General features: G+C 47.0%; 1 protein-coding gene across 1 annotated transcript; it reads left to right on the forward strand.

Annotated features, from left to right (window-relative positions):
• The first annotated feature begins 368 nt into the window (after positions 1 to 368).
• Positions 369 to 3827, forward strand: LOC142302731 (uncharacterized). The gene is made up of 7 exons (XM_075343846.1): positions 369 to 1290; positions 1503 to 1591; positions 1742 to 1912; positions 2899 to 2990; positions 3120 to 3182; positions 3339 to 3477; positions 3588 to 3827. Exons 1-7 carry the CDS (start codon positions 369 to 371, stop codon positions 3825 to 3827), a joined length of 1716 nt encoding a protein of 571 aa, XP_075199961.1.
• The last annotated feature ends 22840 nt before the right edge of the window (positions 3828 to 26667 follow it).

Consider the following 26667-nt stretch of genomic DNA (forward strand, 5'->3'; position numbering starts at 1 on the left):
GCCCAAGCTCTGTCCACATTTGTCCAACTAGGACAGAAAAAAATCCTAAAACATTTGTGCGACTAAGAGTTGCATAAAACATTTGTGATATTTTAAAAATGTTTACATCAAAACGCCGGCAAAAACTCCTTGATGACTTTGAGTCCAGTGTGTACAGATTTTGCCATTACTGAGTTAGTAGATGAGAGTTAGTGCACATATAGTTCTATGGAGAGAGGGAGAAGCTACAGGCAGACACAGATATTCTACTGCAAGTTCACCTGCAGCAACAGACGATGTCACTGGTCTCTCTGTGATGTCACTTGACTTTTGGCTTTGGTCCTGTCATGTGACCTTTAGAATGTGATGATGTCACTAAGCCCTTTGTGATGTCATGGAACAATCATCAGAATGTCGCTGCAGCCCGATTATCGTCCATTTGTGTTCATCACTTAGTGGGTGAAGGCGATTTTTACTTGCGCTTAGCAAATTTTGGTGTTATAAAAAATATAAGACCGAATAATAGAAGGCCTGTTAGAAGAGCAGTTCCAGACGCTATCCGGGAGCGCTCTAGAGGTGGACAGGACCTTCTTCAGCCCAGAATTTCATCTATGGAGCTGAATATGGAGAGTTTGAGAAAGAGAAAGAGAGAGAGAGAGAGAAGAGATGAGCTGCCAAATAAAAGGAGAAGAGATGGCACCAACCAAAGCCTTATCAAGGCTTTAAAAAGACCTAGAAGCCCGATACAGGAGAGTATCGTGAGCAAGAGGAAAAGGGCAAAAGTGATGGGGTACAAAGCTGATGATGGATCCAGCGGGTCCCCCAAAGCTGAACCTGAGCTGAATATGGAGAGTTTGAGAAAGAGCGAGAAAGAGAGAAGAGACGAGGTGCCAAATACAAGAAGAGAAACATCAGAGGGTGAAAAAGATGGCACCAAAAAAATCCTTGTCAAGGCTTTAAAAAGACCTGGATGCCCGATACAGGAGAGTATCGTGAGCAAGAGGAAAAGGGGAGAAGCGATGGGGCACAAAACTGATGATGGATCCAGCGGGTCCCCCAAAGCTGAACCTGAGATGAATATGGAGAATTTGAGAAAGAGAGAGACCATAGATGAGGTGCCAAAAAAAAGAATAGAAACACCGGAGAGTGAGAAAAATGGCACCAACCAAAGTATTCTCAAGGCTTCAAAAAGATCTCGAAGCCCGATACAGGAGAATATCACGAATAAGAGGAAAAGGGGAGAAGAGCTGGGGGACAAAGCTGATGATGGATCCAGCGTGTCCTCCAAAGCTAACACTGTGCAGCTGTCAGGTGAGTGCATATCTAAGATACCAATAGCCCATAGCTCCCAATGTAGTACTTGATGGGATTGTGAACCTTTAGAATACCCCACCTATAATGATTGTTGTGCCATTTTTCTTTGATACCCCCTAATATTGTTCTACCCCATGTTGTAATTGCTATAGAAGGCCACATTAGCATTATATTGGAATAATAAATCGTATTTCTCCTCTCTCCATCAGGTACAACCCCAGGTGAATCCCCCATCATTGTGACTGGACTGGAGAGCTTCACCTTTCATAAAATCCTTGGAAAGGGTGGATTTGGTAAAGTAAGTATTAGGAATTGTGGCGACGTCTACTTCATGTGTGTGATGTAGAGCAGTAATATGACTCTAGGAACATCACTGCTTCATATCTTCACGTCACGTCTCATGGCTGGATGGGCCTTTCCACTAGTTCTAATGTTCTGTATCCTCCAGGTCATATTGGCCACACATCAGGCCTCCCAACAACAAGTGGCAGTGAAGATGGTGAAAAAGAGGTTCCTACTTGAGAACTTAAGAGACGATGTCCTGATAGAGCGACAGGTCCTGGAGATGACTAGGAAGAGTCCATTAATTTCTCGGGCTTTTTCCACCTTCCAGTCCCAGGTAAGAGGCTGAAGATCTAACAGCTCTGGGTCTTCTATATAGTTTACTAGCTGTACTACCCGGCTTCGCCCGGGTTAATAACTGCGGTTAACAAAATAGAATGTATTAACAAAAATGTATTCTGCACACAAAAACCACAAAACAAATAGATATAAATGTAATTATTAAAAGGCAAAAAGTAAGGTAATAGAAGCATTTCACAACATATATTTCAACACCACAGATATTCCACACAGATTTAACTAAATTGCCCAAGTAATGTGCTCCGTCTGTCTCTTTCCAGATCTGTCTCTTTCCCTGTCTGTTTCTGTCTCTTTCCCCGTCTGTCTCTCTGTCTGTCTCTGTCTGTCTCTCTCTATCCGTCTCCCCACCGACATCTTATTACCTCACATATGAGCTTCTTATACTATGAATGTCTTTTGTTCCTATAGCAACCACTCACAGCTCCTATTAATAACCTGTAGTTCCAGGCTCCATTTACTTTAATGAAAGCATGTTTTTTGGAGAGTAACTGTAAAGTGCGGGGTTAAATTTTCCTATCAAAATATAGTCTACGACGTTCCCTGGGTCACATGAGGTGTCTGTGCAAAAGTTTGTGATTGTAAATGCGACGGTGCAGATACACTTTTCGTTTCACTTTTTCCCCATTATGTAGATAGGGGCAAAATTGATTGGTAAATTGGAATGCGCTGGGTTAAAATTTCGCCTCACAACATAGCCTATGACGCTCTCGGGGTCCAGACGTGTGAGTGTGCAAAATTTTGTGGCTGTAGCTGCGACGGTGCAGATGCCAATCCCGGACATAAAGACACATACACACACACATTCAGCTTCATATATTAAATGAATGCCTGTCTATATAATCATCTGTGTGCAATGTTCTTCTAGGCCACTATCATAGTATTACATGTATTATAACATTACCACCACTAGCTCATATCTAGACTATTCCAGTAACACCTATTATCTCCTCTGTTTTATAACAGGACTACTTATTCTATGTCATGGAATATCTCAGTGGAGGAGACCTTCGAGGCATCATGTCAACCAATGCCCCATTTCCCATTGCAGTCACCAGGTAAGACGTAACATGGATATATTAGGTGAAGATAATGGTTGTCAGGCTCATCTGGCTTTACTTCATTATTAGTTTCTTAGTACAGTTGGTTGGATGTTGATGGTTTTCTGTTGTTTTTTTTCTTATTAGATTTCTTGCAGCTGAGCTGATTTGTGGGCTGCAGTTTCTCCACTCTAGAGGCATCATACACAGGTAGGTGCAGCACGTCTTCCTCTGTGTAGACCTGATATATAAACTCATACACTCATCCTCATGCCCCCTGTAGACATTTGATATCTCATGCCATAATACCTCATCAGCCGGGATAATATAATAATTACATTATTGCATTTTTTAAACTCTTTCCAGGGACATAAAACCGGAGAACATTTTACTGGACAGCACCGGTCACTTGAAGATTGCGGATTTCGGTCTTGCAGTAATGAACATCTTTGGCGATACAAAGACTTCAGATTGTATCGGAAGCCTTATCTACATGGCTCCTGAGGTGAGGAATCATCAACATGTCCCTGAGTGATCACTGTGTACAAGGCTGGACATCTCCATGTCTTCTGCTGGCTGGACAATGTTCTTATTGTCTTTTTCATGTCTTCACAGATTCTTCAAGAGGAGCCCTACAACACGGCAGTGGACTGGTTCTCTGCTGGTGTGGTGATATACCAGATGGCTACTGGCAGGTATCCATTCTATGAAGGAAAATTTGTTGAGACCATCATTGAGGTAATAATCAATGATGATCCTCTCTTTCCAAAAGGATTTGATCCCCAACTCAAAGCCATCATTGAGGGGGTGAGTATAAAGACACATCTCAGTAATACAGCAGATATATGTAATTAAATAAACAATGAAAATGGAGGACGACTGGAGACTGAATAATCATCTTTATTGTATTTTCCCAGCTCTTGGATAAGTCACCAGAGAGTCGGCAGAAATTTGTGGACAACATCAGAGATCATCCATTCTTTAAGGAGATCAATTGGACAGATATAGCGGAAGCCAGAGCATGTCCTCCATTCCAGCTATCCCCTGTAAGTATACGACCCAGAAAAGATGGTGGCAGCAGTACATTTCTGTTGTTTCTTGTTCATGAACGCTCTCACTCTTGTATCTTCTCCCCGCAGCCACCAGTGATGACATCTGATACAATGAAAGACGTCGTATCCTACACTGAAGCCTTTCATCCACCAATAGCCGAAACAGATCAAAAACTGTTCTGTGGATTCACGTTTGCCAATGACGGATGGAAGGTCATAAAATCAATACCAAAACCTGTAATATCTAATCGAAGACCTGTAAAACCCCATCGCAGGTGAGTCAGTATAAATGGGACGGGGAGAAGGGGACGTTTTAAGGCCCATCTCTTATTTTATGAATCTGTCAGCAGAGTGTAGTGTGGAAGCCTCTTACTGACTGCCACTTACATGTTATCCCTTCAGGACAGTCCCAATTTATCTACAGTCATGGCCAAAAGTTTTGAGAATGACACCAAAATTATATTTTCACATGATCTGTTGCCCTCTGGTTTTTAATTGTGTTTGTCTGATGTTTACATCACATACAGAAATATAATTGCAATCATATTATGAGCACCAAAAGGTTATATTGACAGTGTTGACCCTTCTTCTTCAGGACCTCTGCAATTCTCCCTGGCATGCTCTCAATCAACTTCTGGACCAAATCCTGACTGATAGCTGTCCATTCTTGCATAAGCAATGCTTGCATTTTGCCAGAATTTGTTGGTTTTTGTTTGTCCACCCGTCTCTTGATGATTGCCCACAAGTTCTCAATGGGATTAAGATCTGGGGAGTTTCCAGGCCATGGACCCAAAATCTCTATGTTTTGTTCCATGAGCCATTTAGTGATCACCTTTGCATTATGGCAAGGTGCTCCATCATGCTGGAAAAGGCATTGTTGGGGGCCAAACTGCTCTTGGACAGTTGGGAGAAGTTGCTCTTGGAGGACATTCTGGTACCATTCTTTACTCGTGGCTGTGTTTTTAGGCAAGACTGTGAGTGAGACGATTCCCTTGGCTGAGAAGCAACCCCACACATGAATGGTTTCAGGATGCTTAACAGTTGGCATGAGACAAGACTGGTGGTATCGCTCACCTCTTCTCCTAATAAGCTGTTTTCCAGATGTCCCAAACAATCGAAAAGGGGATTCATCTGAGAAAATGACTTTACCCCAGTCCTCAGCAGTCCACTCCCTGTACCTTTTGCAGAATATCAGTCGGTCCCTGATGTTTTTTCTGGAGAGAAGTGGCTTCTTTGCTGCCCTCCTTGAAACCAGGCCTTGGTCAAGCAGTCTCCGCCTCACAGTGCGTGCAGAAGCACTCACACCAGCCTGCTGCCATTGCTGAGCTAGCTTGCCACTGCTGGTAGTCCGATCCCACAGCTGAAACAGTTTTAAGATACGGTACTGGCGTTTGCTGGTCCTTCTTGGGCGCCCTGGAGCCTTTTTGGCAACAATGGACGCTCTCTCCTTGAAGTTCTTGATGATGCGATAGATTGTTGACTGAGGTGCAATCTTTGTAGCTGTGATACTCTTCCCTGTTAGGCCATTTTTGTGCAGAGCAATGATGGCTGCACGTGTTTCTTTTGAGATAACCATGGTTAACTGAAGAGAAACAATGATACCAAGCACCAGCCTCCTTTTAAAGTGTCCAGTGGTGTCATTCTTAAGGCCCCGTCACACACTGAGATAAATCTTTGGCAGATCTGTGGTTGCAGTAAAATCATGGACATATTGTTCCATTTGTACACAGCCACAAACCTGGCACTGATTGTCCACAATTTCACTGCAACCACAGATCTGCCGCAGATTTATCTCTGTGTGTGACAGGGCCTTTACTTAATCATGACTGATTGATCGCCAGCCCTGTCCTCATCAACACCCACACCTGTGTTAATGGAACAATCACTAAAACAATGTTAGCTGCTCCTTTTAAGGCAGGAATGCAATGATGTTGAAATGTGTTTTGGGGGTTAAAGTTCATTTTCTTAGCCAATATTGACTTTGCAAGTAATTGCTGTTAAGCTGATCACTCTTTATGACATTCTGGAGTATATGCAAATTGCCATTAGAAAAACATAAGCAGTAGACTTTGTAAAAATTAATATTTGTAGCATTCTCAAAACTTTTGGCCATGACTGTATCTTATTGGCATAGAACAATTATTTCTAACCTATTATCTCTCCCGGCAGGACATTTGGCAGTATGGTGAGGGACGCCTTCCACAGGATCTGGAGGAGGATAAAATCCTGGAAGTGAACAGCTATGAGAAATGCTGTTCACCGGTTCCTATTCCACCAGCACTAGGAGTATCCTGAGGGTCGTGACCTGCAGTGTAGCCATATCCACTCCTACGCCCTGCCATAATCAGGGCTAAGGGTTAATGCTGCATCTGCAGGGTCCAAATACAAGAAGAAGCTGAAGAAGACCATGAAAATCCTACCAGGAGTCAATAATATGACCATGGACCAGCACTACTAGACAACATGTTGCCTTGTGCCCCCAGGGAAGGGCACTTATCCGTAGGCCATGGTTCCCTAGAGGTTTCCCCACAGGGGTTTTTCCTCTCCTGAGTGCCGATGGATAAATACAACAAGAAAATGGCAACTTATAGTCCTTTTGCCCTCGGTGGAGCTCACACGACTAGTGGCAGAGAGGAACCTAAGATTTTTAAAAGATATTTACCAGCAATAAACAAAACCATTCATCATCATGTGCTAGTAGTAGTAGTAGATTTATTTTGTATCTTCATGGATAAGTATTTTACATTCCACCCCTTAAGAGCATAGGGTGCATGTAATGTGGTGGTAACGTGTATCCACTTTTCATTGGTACCATTTTGGATTATATCAAACTGTCTGGTCAATTTTTAAATCCGTTTTTGGAGGGGTGAAGAAAGGAAGAAATTATTTTCTGGTGTTTTGGGGGGGTTTCATTTGTGCAGGAGAGGTAATATGTAAGTGCTATAGTTTTAAGTGGGTACAGGTACAGCAATTCCAGCTAATATAGATGAAGGTGTACAGTGCAGGTACACGTCAGGCTGAACTCCTGGTGACTATCGGTCACTCTTCCTGGCTACAGTTTTGAAAAATATCTTCTATTATTCTGTTTTATTCATAGAAGGTCAAGCAGGGAGTAACACCTCGGTATAAATCCACCTTCAGTCCCCAGATGTCCATACGATAACACCTGTCCGTTCCTAAGGTGACACGTCCACTGGCTACCACGTGTATGGCCTTGGCATGCTAGAAGAAGAAAAGGTTGGATCTCACTGGGTATAAAATCAATCCTTTATTTCATCTGTTAAAAGTCAAATGGAAGGAGAATGCGGGGCACTGTGGACGATGGCGGCCGTTTGCGCGTGTCCTCGGTCTCAACAGGTCCCAACCTCTTACCAACCTTGTTTTCTTGTAACAAGATTGGAATTTGTTTCGAATTTTGGTTTGAGCACCACTGAGGGTGTTACTCCCCCCCAGACAGCCTAACAGGCACAATAACAAAACACATTGTAAACAGGTTTTTGGTGCCGGACAACATACACTACAAGTATTGTCTTGGCTACTGACCTCTGTTCAGCTTCTTCCATTAGTGTACATGTAGGGACCTCTGGATCGGCCACCACCGTCTCCACCAGGATGATCGGTCCGAGGGAGCTGCCGTCCTATACAATAAAGTGCAGATGGGTTTGCTTAGTATAATAAGTAGTGTTGAGCCACCCCCCTAGTATTCGAGTTCGGTTCGTCGAACGGCGGCTCAGTTCGTCGAACCCCATTGAAAACAATGGCAGGCAAACACAAACACATAAAAACACATTATACATATACACATACAGTTAATAAACATTGCCATTATACTTACAGGTCCCGGCGACACGTCCTGCACTCTGTCTCCCGCCGCTTTCCCTTCTGATCATCGCTGCGCCCTCCCGGTAACCAGCACTGATGATAGGACCTTCCGTGACGTCAAAATAGCATGTGACCAGTCACGTGTCTATTATCTCATTGGCTACAGACTGGTCACATGGCTAGACGTCATGCTAGGTCCTGTCAGTGCATCTCAACGGTACGCGGTGATCGTTTGAGCATGTCCGTGTACCGGCGAGATGCTATGGCACATGGTCGGCTTCCCCGTTCCTGCATGTCGGCGCTCTTTACAGAACTATATCATGAATCCCAAGCACTCAACTAGAACACGAAGAATAAATGCAAAAGTGTTATTTATTAGACTATTTGCAAAAAGAAAACGCCACCGCAATAGAGCAAAGCCAACGTTTCGGCCTGTGTTAGGCCTTTGTCAAGGTTTTGCGTATGATAGTTTGGCGGATGGGACGACTTAAACGTCAAACAATTGTACCATACGGCGTTTACTTTTCAGAAGTAGGTTGCAGAGGCTAGGGAGGCCCAGAAGAGAGGTGGGGGAAGAGAGAGGATGCCTGAAAAACACGAGGAGTGGGGACAGGGTCCCAGAGGTCTGTGTTTGTGGCAGGAGGCCTCTGCAACCTACTTCTGAAAAGTAAACGCCGTATGGTACAATTGTTTGATCAGGTAGACCAACATAATTTCAACCACAACTGCCAGGGAAATTGTTTGGGATGCAAAGAGAAACCCACAAACAACATCAGCTGAAATACAGGACTCATTGAAAACTAGCGGTGTGGCTCTTTCAAGATGACAATAAGGAGGCACTTGAAGAAAAATGGGCTGCATGGTTGAGTCGCCAGAAGAAAGCCATTACTGCGCAAATTCCACAAAGTATCTCAGCTACAATACACCAAACAGCACAGAGACCAGCCTCCAAATTTCAAGAACAAGGTAATTTGGAATGGTGGGACCAAAATCGAACTTTTTAGCCACAACCATAAACGTTACATTTAGAAAGGGGTCAATAAGGCCTGTGATGAAAGGAACACCATTCCTACTGTAAATCACGGAGGTGGATCGCTGATGATGTGGGGATGTGATGTGAGCTACAAAGGCACAGGAAACTTGGTCAAAGGTGAAGGAAAGATTAATGCAGCACGTTATCAGCAAATACTGGAAGCAAATTTGCACTCATCAGCCCGGAAGCTGCGCATGGGACGTACTTGGACGTTCCAACATGACAAAGATCCAAAACACAAGGCCAAGTTGACCTGTCATTGGCTACAGCAGAACAAAGTGAAGGTTCTGGAGTGGCCATCTCAGTCTCCTGACCTCAATATCATTGAGCCACTCTGGGGAGAACGTAAGCGCGCAGTTCATGCAAGAAAGCCCAGGGAATTTACAGGAACTGGAGGCTTTTTGCCAAGAAGAATGGGCAGGTTTACCATCTGTGAAAATAAAGAGCCTCATCCGCAACTACCACAAAAGCTGTCATTGATGTTAGAGGGGGCAATACACGGTATTAAAAACTGGGGTAGAGGGAATCCAAGATGGCCGCCGTGAAGGGAGGCTGCATGTATTAGAGATCTGCAGTGGCTGTTCTCAATCCTTCACACCAGATCACCATCCTGCCTTATTGAACGCCCAGGAAGGAAGAAAAAGGGAGTACCTTAATCCGAGAACCCTTTGGACAGATTCTTACCTTGCCCTGGGATCCATGAGGACCAGAGGAGCGGCGCGGCCTTGGCGGCCAGGGAACCAGAGGCCTGTGATCGCAGGGAGGGCCTTTCCCCGTCATCCTGCCGTACATCGCGCTGAGGAGGAGACAGACAGGACATCGGTGGTGGGAGCGGAGGCGACAGCACTGGTTGCGCTGCAGTTCTGGAGTGAAGGTGAGGCATAGCCGCGCGGAAGGCTTGCGGCCTGGTGTGCTGAGGATCCCACCGCGTCTCTTTCCTTCACTGACCGCTGGCGCGTGGGGATGCTCCGAAGGTCCCACTGCGTTCGGGCCGCTACTCGCATCCGGCGACGGGGCAGGAGGGGCAACTCGGGAGGCAGTGATTACCGGCGGGCCTCGCTGGGAGCCTGAGGCGGAGGGGGCCGTGACGCACGGGGAGGCCTGAGATCTCTCCACCGGCGCTGCATTTCCATCGGCAGCAGAGGCGACGTCGGCACAGAAGATTTAGAGCCGAGTTGGTGGAGCCAGTCCGGAGGCCTGTATAGGAGGTGAGGGGAGACTGAAGGTGGAGAAGGCCCTTGAGAACGGCCACCGGGAGGCATTACCAGTAAGAAGAACTCAGGAGGTGGTGGTAGAAGTGAGTCCTGACCCCAGCTTATAACAAGAAGCAGCAAAATTAAAAGGGATTAACTGTGAGTTGACCTCCCCAGAAATAGCAAAATAGCAAAGTTCCCCTAAAGTGGTGGTCTACAGGCCTTATTTTAACCTATACGTGACTGACATAGTTGAGGCTTTAGATCTGGCCTGGGAGGCCCCTACCCCTAGGGATATATACGGTTGAAGTTTGACACGACCTGAGCAGAAACAAATCAATAAAGGTCGCACTTGGCCTCGGTGAATAAGGCTAATTATATTTTTCTTCAAATATTCCTGGGGAGACAAAATCTATTCCTCAATACAAGTGGTCCACATGCTATATACAGTGCTGGCCAAAAGTATTGGCACCCCTGCAATTCTGTCAGACAATACTCAGTTTCTTCCTGAAAATGATTGCAATCACAAAGTCTTTGGTATTATCTTCATTTAATTTGTCTTCAATGAAAAAAAAAAAAAAAAAAATGTCAAAAAGCCAAATTGGATATAATTCCACACCAAACATAAAAAAGGGGTGTGGACAAAAGTATTGGCACTGTTTGAAAAATCATGTGATGCTTCTCTAATTTGTGTAAATAACAGCGCCTGTAACTTACCTGTGGCACCTAACAGGTGTTGGCAATAACTAATCCCACTTGCAGCCAGTTGACATGGATTAAAGTTGACTCAACCTCTGTCCTGTGTCCTTGTGTGTACCACATTGAGCATGGAGAAAAGAAAGAAGACCAAAGAACTGTCTGAGGACTTGAGACTCCAAATTGTGAGGAAGCATGAGCAATCTCAAGGCTACAAGTCCATCTGCAAAGACCTGAAAGTTCCTGTGTCTACGGTGCGCAGTGTCATCAAGAAGTGTAAAGCCCATGGCACTGTGGCTAACCTCCCTAGATGTGGAAGGAAAAGAAAAATTGCCGAGAGATTTCAACGCAAGATTGTGCGGATGGTGGATAAAGAACCTCGACTAACATCCAAACAAGTTCAAGCTGCCCTGCAGTTCGAGGGTACAGCAGTGTCAGCCCGTACTATCCGTCGGCGTCTGAATGAAAAGGGACTGTATGGTAGGATACCCAGGAAGACCCCACTTCTTACCCCGAGACATAAAAAAGCCAGGCTGGAATTTGCCAAAACTTACCTGAGAAAGCCTAAAACGTTTTGGAAGAATGTTCTCTGGTCAGATGAGACAAAAGTAGAGCTTTTTGGGAAAAGCCATCAACAGTTTACAGGAAAAAAAAAAGAGGCATTCAAAGAAAAGAACACGGTCCTTACAGTCAAACATGGCGGGAGGTTCCCTGATGTTTTGGGGTTGCTTTGCTGCCTCTGGCACTGGACTGCTTGACCGTGTGCATGCCATTATGAAGTCTGAAGACTACCAACAAATTTTGCAGCATAATGTAGGGCCCAGTGTGAGAAAGCTGGGTCTCACTCAGAGGTCATGGGTCTTCCAGCAGGACAATGACCCAAAACACACTTCAAAAAGCACTAGAAAATGGTTTGAGAGAAAGCACTGGAGACTAGTAAAGTGGCCAGCAATGAGTCCAGACCTGAACCACATAGAACACCTGTGGAGAGATCTCACAATGGCAGTTTGGAGAAGGCACCTTCAAATCTCAGGGACCTGGAGCAGTTTGCCAAAGAAGAATGGTCTAAAATTCCAGCAGAGCATTGTAAGAAACTCATTGATGGTTACCGGAAGCGGTTGTTCGCCGTTATTTTGGCTAAAGGTTGTGCAACCAAGTATTAGGCTAAGGGTGCCAATACTTTTGTCTGGCCCATTTTTGGAGTTTTGTGTGAAATGATCAATGATTTGATTTTGGTTTCAATCTGTTTTGTGTTATTTCATTGCAAGCAAAATAAATGAAGATAATAATACCAAAGAATTTGTGATTGCAATCATTTTCAGGAAGAAACTGAGTATTATCTGATAGAATTGCAGGGGTGCCAATAATTTTGTCCACCCCCTTTTTTATGTTTGGTGTGGAATTATATCCAATTTGTCTTTGACAATTTTTTTTATTTTTTTTCATTGAAGACAAATTAAATGAAGATAATAATACCAAAGAATTTGTGATTGCAATCATTTTCAAGAAGAAACGGAGTATTATCTGACAGAATTGCAGGGGTGCCAATACTTTTGGCCAGCACTGTAGACTGTAATGAGCATAGACACTTTAATACGAGTCTGCCATCTAGTGGACCTTTTTTTGCATTTTCTGATAAGAGCTAAACTGTCTCAGTCAAGGCTATTACACACACATCAGAATATATTGATGTAATTCTTTCGCTGACCACCTCTCGATAGCCGCCACTGGGTGGTACTGAGTACCCGATTTTATCTATCTAGCCTTTAGAGGTGGCTGGCTTCAACCCGTACTGGGATTAGGTGATATAGACATTTCCTTTGACCACGATTAAACCTCAGCCTATCTTCAATGGATACACCTGGAGAATTATCTCCCAAGCTGTTTTCCTCACTCACTTAACTATTTACTATTCTTCTCGACCGGACCCCCTCGGTAGTCCTCTGAAGATTGTATCACCTATCTTATCCACCCTTTCTATCCAAATGGAAAAAATTGTCAATACAGGTAGTGCCAAAGCTGCCAAAACTAGAGCCTAGAATGCGAAATCCACTGCTGACAAATCGGACTCCACGGTCACATTTTCCAAGGAGTCACTACAAAGCATTAAAGCACTGCGGATAGAGTTGAGCGGATCGAACATAATCCGGGTCCGACGGATCCGGATCGGGTTGCCGCCGAAGTCCGGATCCGATCCGGAATCCGCGACCATGTAAATCAATGGGGAGTCGGATCCGGGGAGAGAGAGAGAGAAAAAAAAAAAAAACGGATCCGGATCGTGCACCCCGAATCCCGGGTACTGGTCGGACTCGGATCGGGCACTCAAGCCGTGCGGATCCGGATTTTGCGGATCCGGGTCCGCTCAACCCTAATTGCGGATACCATCACCAACCAACTAACTTATGCCTAAAATTGATGCCAGACTGTTATCATTCTGCAGCTCCGGTCACCTCCATGCAGCAGAGCTGGAAGCGACGCTGGACCATCCTGGATTACGCCGGACATGGAGGGCTTTTTCGGGCTTATAAAATTGGTGAACAAGGCAATTTGTTAGTGTTTTTTTCTAATAAATGATTGTTCGGGTGTGTGTGTTTATTTACTGTAATTTACAGATTAATCATGGAAGGTATCTCATAGACGCCTGACATGATTAATCTAGGACTTATTGGCAGCTATGGGCTGCCAATAACTCCTTATCACCCCGATTTGCCAACGCACCAGGGCAAATCGGGAAGAGCCGGGTACAGTCCCAGAACTGTCGCATATAATGTATGCGGCAATTCTGGGCGGCTGCTGACTGATATTGTTAGGCTGGGGGGCTCCCCATAACGTGGGGCTCCCTATCCTGAGAATACCAGCCTTCAGCCGTATGGCTTTATCTGGCTGGTATTAAAATTGGGGGGGACCACACGCAGTTTTTTTTAAATTATTTATTTATTTTACTGCACAGTATAGACACGCCCACCGGCTGCTGTGATTGGGTGCAGTGACACAGCTGTCACTCAGCGTAGGGGGCGTGTCTGACTGCAACCAATCACAGGCGTCTGTGGGTGGGGAAAGCAGGGAATACGAGATTGATTAATGAGCGGCCGGCATATTCAAAGTAATTGTTGCCGCGTATTCTCTGCACAGCTGTTCCTCGCCGCGCTGGTGATCGGGGAGCGGTATGAGCCGGGGGAAGAAAAAAACTGAGCGCCAATGTAAGTATGACTGAGAACAGCAGAAAAAAAGGTAAGTATACTGAATTTAATTTAAAAAAAATAAAAATAAGATCGCTAGTGTAAAAACGCACACACACGAAACGTGCTGAACACGGACATACTCCGTGTGCGATCCGTGCAGGCACAGACCCATAGACTTTAGCGGGACCGTGCCTGCGTGCTGCCGGCCAAAAACGGACATGTCGTCCGGGTAGAAAAGCGCACACACGTACTTATCACACGGATACACGTTCTGTTTGATTTTACGTGTGTGTGCCATCTACCATTGAATAACATGGGTCTCCGTGTCTCCGGTACGTGCAAATACGTACCGCACACGTACAAATTAAACGGATGTGTGTTGCGAGTCTGAGTGAGGTAGCAGTTAGGATGAGCGGCTACAGGACTGCCAGGCGCAAGAGGACTTGGGGCCTGAAAGTGCTACTGCTGCAATATCTTCATCCTCATCAGATGAGGAGTTTAACTTTGACAAGTATTTGGATGACATGGAGCAGCAAAGCGTCGCCGCAAGGAAAAAGATTTCACTCCGTCTACTATAGCAGCAGATTGACCAGATTTCAGTAAAATTTTTCACTTGCTCTCAAAGAAATAGAAAAATTCAACCGTTCATCAAAACTGACTGTGCATGAGGCAAATCCTTTATACCCGGAAATTGTTAGAGATGTCGCTCATGTGGTTATGGCTTTGCCTCCAACCGAAGTTGGTGTAGAGAGGTTGTTCTCTAGCCTTAACATTATTCGGTCAGATTTGAGGTCATCTGCGAAGGAGGATCTGATGGAAGCAATTCTATTTCTTACAACAATTCATGGACTGCACAAATGTTATTTAGTATGTTTTTGTTGAAAGCCGTTTTTTGCCACTTACATAGTGTATTACATAGTGTTATATATAACACACAATATATACTGTATATATAACACTATGTAATGCACTATGTAAGTGGCAAAAAATAGTTTTCAACAAAAACATACTAAATAATAACATTTAGTATATTGCTCATATTTAACCCCTTCACGACCGGCCGATTTTTCGCTTTCCGTTTTTTTTTTTCGCCATTCTTTTTCTGAGAGACGTAACTTTTTTATTTTTCAGTCAATATGGTCATGTGAGGGCTCATTTTTTGCGGAACGAGCTGTACTTTTAAATGAAACCATCAGTTTTACCATATTGTGTACTAGAAAATGGCAAAAAAATTCCAAATGCTGAAAAATTGCAAAAAAAGTGCGATAGCACTATGGTTTTTGAGATATTTTATTCACTGTGTTCACTATATGGTAAAACTGATGTGTGGGTGTGATGCCTCAGGTCAGTGCGAGTTCGTAGACACCAAACATGTATAGGTTTACTTTTATATAAGGGGTTAAAAAAAAAATCGGAAGTTTGTCCGAAAAAAGTGGCGCACGTTTTACGCCATATTCCGTGACCCGTAGCGTTCTCATTTTTCGGGATCTTGGGCTCAATGACGGCTTATTTTTTGCGTCTCGAGCTGACGTTTTTAACGGTACCATTTTTGCGCAGATGCTACGTTTTGATCGCCTCTTATTGCATTTTGTGCAAAAGTTGTGGCGACAAAAAAACGTCGTTTTGGCGTTTGGAATTTTTTTGCCGCTACGCCGTTTACTGATTAGATTAATTGATTTTATATTTTGATAGATCGGGCGTTTCTGAACGCGGCGATACCAAATGTGTGTATATTTTTTATTTTTTTAACCCTTTAATTTTCAATGGGGCGAATGGGGGGTGATTTGAACTTTTAGGTTTTTTTGTTTTTTTTTAAAACTTATTTTTTAACTTTTTTTTTTTATTTTACTAGTCCCCCTAGGGGGCTATTGCGATCAGCATTCCGATCGCTCTGCAGTATCTGCTGATCACAGCTGGAAGGCTGTAAACAGCAGATACGCTGTCTTTCTCTTTTGCTGTGCCCCGGGCACAGCGAAAGTGAAACCAAGTCAGGTGTAGTACAGGAGTCATCACATGACCCTGTGCTACCATGACAACTATCGGGAGTCACGTGGTTGCGTCACGTGACTTCCGGTATCGGGCGGTAAGGTAAATATTACCGCAATCGCGCTTATAATGGCGCTGTCATGTATTGACAGCGCCATATAAGGGGTTAATCGGCACGAGCAGATAACGATTCTGCTCGTGCCTAGCAGGCACACATCTCAGCTGTGAAAATCAGCTGAGATGTGTGCCGATCGCGGCATGCTGCCGCCGGAGGACCGCGGGCAGTAACATTATGTCATTTAGGACGTAATTTTACGGCCCGCGGTCGTTAAGGGGTTAAGTGAAAAATGTATTGTAGTACAATGTGAACATCAGACATTTAATCCTTTTTATGATACAATAATCAAGATATTTGGATAGAACATAAAATAAATTTATTGGAATACAACTTTAGAACACAAAAAACTAATAAATTGTAAATATGTAATACAATATATAATTATATATATATATATATATATATATATATATATATATATATATATATATACTAGAAGGTGGCCCGATTCTAACGCATCGGGTATTCTAGAATTTACGTATTGTGTAGTTAATGTATGATTTTTGTTATATATATATATATATATATATATATAGATATAGATAATATATATATATAGATATATATAGATGTTGTTGTGTGTAGTTACCAAGTGTTTGTGTAGGGTGCTGTATATGTTCTGGGTGTTGTCTGGGTGTGGGGGTGTGTGAGAGCGGTGTTGTATGCGTGTTGCGTTGTGTGTGTTGCGTTGTTTGTGGAGCGCTGTGTTGTCTGCAGCGTTCTGTGTGTGTGGTGCTGTGTGTGTTGCGCGGTTTGTGTGGGTGTGGGGTGTGTCTCTGTGTTTTGGGGGAAGTATGTTTTGTGCAGTGTGTGTGTTGCGCGGTATGTGCGTATATTTATGTATGCCGCGGTGTTTGTGTGTTGGGTGTTGTGTGTGTGGGTGTCTGTGTAGGGCGGTGTTTGTGGTTCCCAGTATGTGTGTGGTGTGTTGTGCGGTGCACGTGTGGCGGTGTGTGTGTGTTTTGGGGGAGGTGTGCACCCCCATCATGCTCCATCCCCCATGCTGCGCACCCCCCATCGTGCTCCTTCCCCCATGCTGCGCATCCCCATCGTTCTCCATCCCCCATGCTGCGCACCCCTCATCGTGCTCCATTCCCCATGCTGCGCATCTCCCATCGTGTTCCATCCCCCATGCTGCGCACCCCCCATCGTGCTCCATCCCCCATGCTGCGCACCCCCCATCGTGCTTCATCCCCATGCTGCGCACCCCCCATCGTGCTCCATCCCCCATGCTGCGCACCCCCTATCGTACTCCATCTTCCATGCTGCACACCCCCCATCGTGCTCCATCCCGCATGCTGCGCACCCCCCATGGTGCTACATCTCCCATGCTGCACACCCCCCATCGTGCTCCATCCCTCATGCTGGGGCCGCCGGGGGCGGGTCCGAGTGTGGCAACGTGTGCCGGGGGCGGGGCTGAGCGGGCGAGGCGTCAGCGTATGCCGGCTCCATGCACATGTGTACCGGGAGCCGGTGTACGCTGAAGCGGGGCTGAGCGGCGAAGGCGTCAGCGTATGCCTGCTCTCTGCACATGTGTACTGGGAGCCGGAGTACACTAGTAACCATGATACACATCGGGTAACTAAGGGAAGCGCTTCCTATAGTTACACGATGTGTATCATGGTTACCAGCATACACCGGCTCCGTCACGATCCCAGCATCGCAAGGTTATGTCCGCCGGGGGGCGGGGCTGAGTGTGCCAACGTGTGGCAGGGGCGAGCGGGCGAGGCGTCAGCGTATGCCAGCTCCCTGCACATATGTACCGGGAGCCGGTGTACGCTGGAGCGGGGCTGAGCGGGCGAGGCGTCAGCGTATGCCGGCTCCCTGCACATGTGTATCAGGAGCCGGTGTACGCTGGAGCGGGCGATGCGTGCGGAGGGCCGGGGCGAGCGGCTAATCCATGCGGGGGGTGGGGCCAGGCCGAGGCGAGCGGCCAATCCGTGCGGAGGGCCGGGGCGAGCGGCTAATCCATGCGGGGGGCGGGGCCAGGCGAGCGGCCAATCCGTGGGGGGCGGGGCCAGGCCGAGCGGCCATTCCGTGGGAGGGCGGGGCCAGGCCGAACCCAGCGGCCAATCTGACAGTTGTTACTCTAACGACACTGTCACGGTGACACAATTTTGGAGCAAGACAGACAGACAGACAGAATAAGGCAATTAGATATATATATATATATATATATATATATATATATATATATATATGAGAGATATATATAGATATATATAGATATATATATATATATATATATACACACACACACACAAGATATATATGTAATCTACTGTGTATATTACATAGTGTATTACATATTTACAATTTATTACAGTTTTTTGTGTTCTAAAGTTGTATTCCATTAAATGTATTTTATGTTCTATCCAAATATCTTGATTATTGTATCATAAAAATTATTAAATGTCTGATGTTCACATACACATGTTCATGTACTACATTAGATTTTTCACCTAACTATAAGCAATATATGTAGGAGTCGGAGTCAGAGCAAGGGAAATTGAGGAGTCGGAGTCGAAGGTTTGGCTTAGGCTAATTTCACACATCCGGTTTGAGCACTGCAGCTCAATCCGGCTGTGAAACCTATGCAACGGATGCGGCGAAAACACTGCATCCTTTGCATAAGTTTTTACATGCGGCCCGTCCATTTTTTTTCGGTTGCGGCACGCTACTGAGCATGCGCAGTGGAAGAAACCGCATGCGGCAGCCGGATGTGTTTTTTACCGCATCGCGCCGCATCTGGCGTCCATAGGCATGCATTAAAAAATGCGCCGCAGCGGCCGGATGCGGCGCGATGCGTTTTTTTTTGCCGGAGCAAAAAACGTGCCAGGGAACGTTACATCCGGCCGCCGCATCGGCTAAATCTGCCGCAGGCGGCAAAAACCAGATGGAACGCAAACCCATGCGCCACAATGCGGCGCCAATGCAAGTCAATGATGGAAAAAACGAAACTGGCAGCAAAAAAAAACTGTTTCGTTTTTTCAGCAGAGCGCCGGATTGTGCCGCACTGCTACAGCCGGATGTGTGAAAGTAGCCTTACTGACTCCACAGCCCTTTTTTCAGTTTATACAACCCTGATAGTTGTGATACTACCGTAGCTTGACTTTTTCCATAGGGGTGCTTTCTCAACGTCCCTTTTTTTTTTTCTCTCTTCTGTTGTTTCATTGAGAACACCAATATTTCAATGGAGGGTTCTCTGGTCGAGATATAATGCTGTAATGATATATTTTCTATATTTGCTGTTACTGCTGGGATGGGCGGGTTCCTCTTCCTCAGGCACAAATAATTTCCTCAAATCCTTGGAGTTCTGGGTTTGCTCGCTGGGACGGATCCAGACCCAATTATCTTTTATACATGGACATTTTTGGATGGCCTAGATGTGGTATAGGACAATTAATTGCAGGTACCACACCTATGTCTTGTGCCTGGGGACAGGGGAAAGTGTGTGTGGGGGGGGGGGGTTGTGGGAGTTCTAGATTTGTTGGGTTAGTTAAGAAAACACGGTCTTGAAATCTGCATAATTGCAGCTGTACTTGATATATTTGAAATTGCATTTGATTTTACACATTGTATATGTATAACAACTTATTTTCAATAAAGATGGTTTATAAAAAAAAAACAACAAAAAAAAAACAAAAAACAAAACTGGGGTATGTGAACTTTTGATCGGGGTCATTTAGATGTTTTTGGTTGTCATTATGATTTAAAAAGAGAAAACACAGTAGTTTGACAATAAATGGCTTCACCCAAACACGAACCATGAGTGGAAAAAAGAGAATTTTGTTTACTTACCGTAAATTCTTTTTCTTATAGTTCCGTATTGGGAGACCCAGACCATGGGTGTATAGCTTCTGCCTCCGGAGGACACACAAAGTACTACACTAAAAAGTGTAGCTCCTCCCTCCTAGCATATACACCCCCTGGATAACCAAATATAGCCAGTTTAGTGCAAAAGCTGAAGGAGGACATCCACCCACAAGTAGAGATAGAGCAAAAACCAGAACAACCGGAGCCTCTGTCTACAACAACAGCCGGTGAAAACACACGGAACAAGAAAACTGCCAACAGGCAACAGGGAGGGTGCTGGGTCTCCCATAACGGAACTATAAGAAAAAGAATTTACGGTAAGTAAACAAAATTCTCTTTTTCTTCATCGTTCCTTATGGGAGACCCAGACCATGGGACGTCTCAAAGCAGTCCATGGGTGGGAATAAACAGAAAACTGAGAAGTAGGCGAAACCTAACTTCACAAATGGGCGACAGCCGCCTGAAGGATGCGTCTGCCCAAGCTCGCATCTGCCGAAGCATGAGCATGCACTTGGTAGTGCTTCGAAAAGGTATGCAGACTAGACCAAGTGGCAGCCTGACAGACCTGCTGAGCCGTAGCCTGGTGCCTGAAAGCCCAAGAGGCACCGACAGCTCTGGTCGAGTGTGCCTTGATCCCCGGCGGGGGAGGCACCTGAGTACACTGGTAGGCATCGGAAATGGCCGACCTAATCCAACGAGCAAGGGTCGGCTTAGAAGCCGAGAGGCCCTTACGCCGACCTGAGGTCAGCACAAAAAGAAAGGTGCACCGCCTAAGAGCAGCGGTGCGAGAAACATAGATCCGGAGCGCCCGCACCAGATCCAGAGTATGCAACGCTTTTTCAAAGCGATGAACAGGAGCCGGACAAAAGGAAGGCAATGCAATGTCCTGGTTAAGGTGGAAAGGAGATACCACCTTAAGAAGAAAGTCCGGAGTCGGACGGAGAACCACCTTGTCTTGATGAAAAACCAAAAAAGGTGACTCCGAAGAGAGAGCAGCTAAATCAGAGACTCTCCTGAGGGAAGTTATGGCCACTAGAAAGACCACTTTCTGTGAAAGACGAGACAAAGAAACCTCCCTAAGTGGCTCAAACGGGGGTTTCTGCAAGGCCGTGAGGACCAAATTAAGGTCCCAGGGATCCAAAGGCCGCCGGTAAGGCGGAATGATGTGAGATGCGCCCTGCATGAAGGTGCGCACCTGAGCCAGCCGGGCGATACGCCGCTGGAACAAGACTGACAGAGCCGAGACCTGTCCCTTGAGGGAATTGAGGGATAGTCCTAGCTGCAGACCGGACTGTAGAAAGGACAGAAGGGTCGGCAGGGAAAAAGGCCAAGGGGCATGGCCGGAAGAGCGACACCAGGACAGGAAAATTCTCCAGGTCCTGTGATATATCTTGGCCGAGGAAGACTTCCGAGCCCGAGTCATAGTGGAGATGACTTCAGGAGGGATACCAGAAGTCGTCAAGATCCAGGACTCAAGAGCCACGCCGTCAATCTGAGAGCCGCAGAATTCTGGCGGAAAAACGGACCTTGTGAGAGAAGGTCTGGACGGTCCGGAAGATGCCACGGCACCTCCACGGACAGATGGAGCAGGTCTGGGTACCAAGCTCGCCTGGGCCAGTCTGGAGCAATGAGGATGACCCGACGGCCCTCCATTCTGATCTTGCGCAGGACTCTGGGCAAGAGAGCTAGAGGGGGAAACACGTAAGACAGACGAAACTGGGACCAATCTTGAACCAGCGCGTCCGCTGCAAAGGCCTGAGGATCGTGGGAGCGAGCCACGTAAACCGGGACCTTGTTGTTGTGCCGAGATGCCATTAGATCCACTTCCAGAGTGCCCCACTTGCGGCAGATTGTCCGAAACACTGCCGGATGCAGAGCCCACTTGCCGCTGTCCACGGTTTGACGGCTGAGATAATCTGCCTCCCAGTTTTCCACGCCTGGGATGTGGACTGCGGATATGGTGGACTTTGAGTCCTCCGTCCACTGAAGGATGCGTTGAACCTCCAACATTGCCAGGCGGCTGCGTGTCCCGCCCTGGTGATTGATGTAGGCAACCGCTGTCGCGTTGTCTGACTGGACTCGAATGTGCTTGCCCGCCAACAGATGGTGAAAGGCTAAGAGAGCTAGAAGCACAGCTCCGATTTCCAGCACATTGATCGAGAGGGCTGATTCGGACTGAGTCCAAGTGCCCTGCGCTCTGTGGTGGAGATATACTGCTCCCCAGCCGATTAGACTGGCATCCGTGGTGAGGATCACCCAGGACGGGGCCAGGAAGGAGCGTCCCTGAGACAGAGAGAGGGGCCGAAGCCACCACTGAAGGGAGCCCCTGGTCTGTGTCGACAGAGCCACCAACCTGTGCAAGGAGTAAGTCCGCTTGTCCCAACAGCGGAGAATGTCCAGCTGCAGAGGACGTAGATGGAACTGGGCAAAGGGAACCGCTTCCATTGACGCCACCATCTGACCCAGCACCTGCATAAGGTGCCTGATGGAGTGACGGCGAGACCTCAGCAAGGAGCGCACCGCCAGATGGAGGGACTGCTGTTTGACTAAGGGCAGCTTTACAAGTGCCGGCAAAGTCTCGAACTGCATCCCTAGGTACGTGAGACTCTGGGTCGGAGTCAGAGTGGACTTGGGTAGATTGACAAGCCACCCGAACTGGACTAGAGTGGCGAGAGTGAGCGAGACACTCCGCTGACAGTCTGCACTGGATGAAGCCTTGACCAGAAGGTCGTCCAGGTAAGGAATCACTGCGAACCCCTGGAGGTGCAGAACCGCAACCACTGCTGCCATGACCTTGGTGAAAACTCGAGGGGCCGTGACTAACCCGAAGGGGAGAGCCACGAATTGGAAATGTTCCTCTCCGATTGCAAAACGTAGCCAACGCTGGTGTGAAACTGCAATTGGCACGTGTAGATAGGCATCTCTGATGTCGATGGATGCTAGAAAATCTCCTTGGGTCATTGAGGCAATGACTGATCGCAGAGACTCCATGCGAAAATGCCGCACCTGAACATGCTTGTTGAGAAGCTTGAGATCCAGGATGGGCCGGAAGGAACCGTCCTTTTTGGGGACTAGGAAGAGATTTGAGTAGAAACCTCTGAACCGTTCCCGGGCGGGAACCGGTACAATTACTCCGTTGGCCTGCAAGGATGCCACGGCCTGAGAGAAGGCGGCGGCCTTGGAGCAGGGGGGAGTGGACAGAAAAAATCTGTTTGGCGGGCTGGAAGAGAATTCTATCCTGTAGCCGTGGGAGATGATATCCCGCACCCACTGATCGGAGACGTGTTGAAACCACACGTCGCCAAAGTGGGAGAGCCTGCCACCGACCAAGGACGTTGCTGGCGCGGCCAGATAGTCAAGAGGAGGCTGCCTTAGTGGCAGTGGCTCCTGCGGTCTTCTGAGGACGCGGCTTCGTGCGCCAGCTGGGTTTTCGGTCCTTGGCTGAGTTAGTGGACGAGGCTGAGGGCTTAGAGGATGACCAGTTAGAGGAACGAAAGGAACGAAACCTCGACTGGTTCCTGCCCTGGACAGGTTTCCTGGTTTTAGTTTGTGGCAAGGAAGTACTCTTCCTGCCAGTAGCTTCCTTAATAATTTCATCCAGCTGTTCGCCGAACAACCGGGGCCCAGCAAATGGGAGCCCGGCAAGGTACTTCTTGGAAGAAGCGTCTGCTTTCCACTCTCGAAGCCACAGGATCCTGCGGATAGCGAGGGAATTAGCCGAAGCCACCGCCATGCGGTGAGAAGCCTCCAGAATGGCAGACATGGCATAGGATGAAAAGGCTGAAGCCTGGGAAGTTAAGGCAACCATTTCGGGCATAGAGTCCCTGGTGAGGGAAAGCATCTCCTCCAGAGAAGCAGAGACGGCTTTAAGAGCCCATACTGCTGCAAAAGACGGGGAGAACGAGGCTCCTGCCGCTTCATATACAGATTTGGCCAGAAGGTCAACCTGGCGGTCAGTGGAATCCTTAAGTGAGGTGCCATCAGCCACAGATACAACTGTCCGGGCTGAGATTCTAGACACCGGAGGGTCTACCTTCGGTGAATGAGCCCACTCCTTGACCACCTCTGGTGGGAAGGGAAAACGGTCATCAGAACTACGCTTTGGGAAGCGTTTGTCAGGACAGGCCCTGGGCTTGGTCACAGTGGCCTGAAAACTGGAGTGGTTAAAGAACACACTCCTTGCTCTCTTAGGTGAGGTAAACTGGTGCTTTTCTACCAGAGAGGGTTGTTCCTCTGATACTAGTGGATTGAGGTCCAGTACAGAATTGATGGACGCAATCAAATCACTAACATCTGCATCACCTTCGGTCAGATCAATGGGGCACATGGAGGTAGCGTCCGAGCCCACAGTAAAGGCATCCTCCTCGTCCTGCGATTCAGCTCGTGAATCAGAGCCGCGGGACGAGGAAGGAGAGGAGTCCCTGCGTCTCCGTTTAGGAGGACGGGGTCTGAGCTCTGTGAGCTCTGCTGAGCGAGCCGTAGCAGCAGCGCCCTGAGAAGGGGGCTGATGCATGCTCAGCAGAGTCCGGGACAACTGTCCCATGGAGTCGGCAAAGGACTGGGAGATAGACTTAGAGAAGGATTCTACCCAAGCAGGAGGTTCAGCCACCGGAACCAGAGCAGCCGGAGGGACTACTGGGAGTGAGACTCCAGGCTGAGGCACCACCATGTTAGAGCAGGCATCACAATGTGGATATGTGCTCGGTTCAGGCAGTACGAGCTTACATGCAGTGCATATTGAGTACAGCCTTGCAGCCTTGCTCCTTGTGTGAGACATGCTGCTGAAGTGGGGGTTCTGAGCAGAATGGTCCCCAGAGAGTATATAAGCAGGTCCACAACTGGAGGTTGTGGCTTACCAGACCGTTTGTGTGCCCTCCAGATCCCACAGGCCGGACCCCCAGAGAGATGCTGCAGCCAGCTCCGATCAGTGTGAGAACGCTGATAAAATGGCGCCGGAGCGAGGAGAGGGGGCGGGGCCTACTCAAAGAGCGGGATCCGGAGGGCCAAGGAGGTATACAGGGGAGGGAATCTTTCCTCAGAGAGGAGTGTCCCTTCCCTGTGCCGAATAGCCGCTGGGCGGAGCCGCACTGTCCCTCTGCATGATTGGCATGCAGGGGCAGTGAAAACGAAAGTAGGCCTCAGGCGAAGCCGGGGCCTAAATTTAACAATGCGGCCAGCGCGCAGGCACCATCGGCGCGATTCTCCGGTGAAAACCAGAGAACCGGCCGGAAAAGTCAGCATAGTTACACAGCACACTCTCCCCAACAATAAAGTACAAGGGACCCCCCTGATAACCACGTCTCAGATACTTAGCTTGTGAGACGCAGGGCCAGGTCCCTGAGGGATGAGTGCTCCGTCCGGCAGGATCCAAAAGGGGCTGCGGATGGAGACCGGTCTCCTGCAAGGCAGGAAGAACCGTGCTGGCTCCCACTTCAAGCCAGAGCCCGAGGGGATGGTGAAGGAGCGCGGCATGAAGGGCTCCAGCCCTGAAATCAACCTTAACAACACCGCCGACACAGTGGGGTAAGAAGGGACATGCCGGGAGTCCAGGCTTGGACCCGCTTTTCTTCAAACTCTTTCCAAAAATCAAAATCAGATGAGAATGCATGTGTGGATGTGTGCCTCCTGAACACAAAGCATTGAACTGGCTATATTTGGTTATCCAGGGGGTGTATATGCTAGGAGGGAGGAGCTACACTTTTTAGTGTAGTACTTTGTGTGTCCTCCGGAGGCAGAAGCTATACACCCATGGTCTGGGTCTCCCATAAGGAACGATGAAGAAAAACCATTTTGTGCTATCATTCATATTCTCTGGAAAAAAAAGGCCAAGAAAGCAAAAATTTGGGGTATGTAAACTTTTGAGCCCAACTGTATGTCTTTCTGAAGCGTTTTTGGAGCAGAAACTCTTCAAATCCTCCTCCAATAACTCAAAAGTGCGCAAAAACTTGGAGTTTTCGATTATTCGCTTTGTGCACATGATGTCTTTAAATCTGATGGCCAAAGGGTTTTTTTCACAGTCGCTTCAGGAAAAAGCAACTTTGGGAGTAATCCGACTGAAAAAGACAGTCATTCAGTGGTCAGAGAGATTGGATTAAATAAAAATCCTAAAGAATTTCATAGATACATTAGTCAAAATTCTGCTAAAAAATCCGCAGTATTTGAAGCTATTTTTGATGTGGATTTTGAAGCAGAATTTTGAATAACTTTTTTTATCAAGATCAACAGTTGCAACGTATCAATTCTTGGGGTGGTTTTGCCTGAAAAACAGCTCCAAATTTGGCTACTGATTTATAAGAGCAGGAAAAAAAACTTTCATAAAAAATACATAAAATATGTAAAAATCTGGTGGTTATTTATGATTTTGTTGGTGAACATACCCAAATACTGTCAGAATAAGGGCTCATTCAAACGACCGTTCCGGTAGCACTTCCGTGTGCATCCGATCCTACAAAAAAACACATCGGATGCCGTATGTCTGTTCCGTTATTATGGAACATGTCCTATTGTGTTCCGTAATAACGAACCGTGACTCAATACAAATCAAAGGGACCGCAAAATCCCCAGAAGCCGCACGGAAGCACTTCCGTGTGACCTCCGTCGGGTGCCCCTGCAGTCTGTGTCCTGCTCCCGCACCAGCCCTGAGGCTGCCCGCACAGCAGTCTGCGAGCAGCTGCGGGGATGATGAGCGTTGCCGTCAGGAGGTTAATAAAAAGTTCATTAAATGCGGTGATGAAGTTCGCTGCACTCCTGAAGTCAGCGCTTGTTACCGTTTTCTATGCCCGCCATGTTCTCACATC

The sequence above is a fragment of the Anomaloglossus baeobatrachus genome, chromosome 4 (assembly GCF_048569485.1).
Source record: "Anomaloglossus baeobatrachus isolate aAnoBae1 chromosome 4, aAnoBae1.hap1, whole genome shotgun sequence".
NCBI classification, from domain to species: domain Eukaryota; kingdom Metazoa; phylum Chordata; class Amphibia; order Anura; family Aromobatidae; genus Anomaloglossus; species Anomaloglossus baeobatrachus.

Excerpts from the sequence above, each read along its gene's own strand:
- LOC142302731 (XM_075343846.1), top strand. The coding sequence starts at position 369 with ATGTCATGGAACAATCATCAGAATGTCGCTGCAGCCCGATTATCGTCC. Across the intron at positions 1,592-1,741 it reads GAAAGGGTGGATTTGGTAAA|GTCATATTGGCCACACATCA; the intron begins GTAAGTATTAGG and ends TGTATCCTCCAG. Across the intron at positions 3,183-3,338 it reads TCTAGAGGCATCATACACAG|GGACATAAAACCGGAGAACA; the intron begins GTAGGTGCAGCA and ends AACTCTTTCCAG.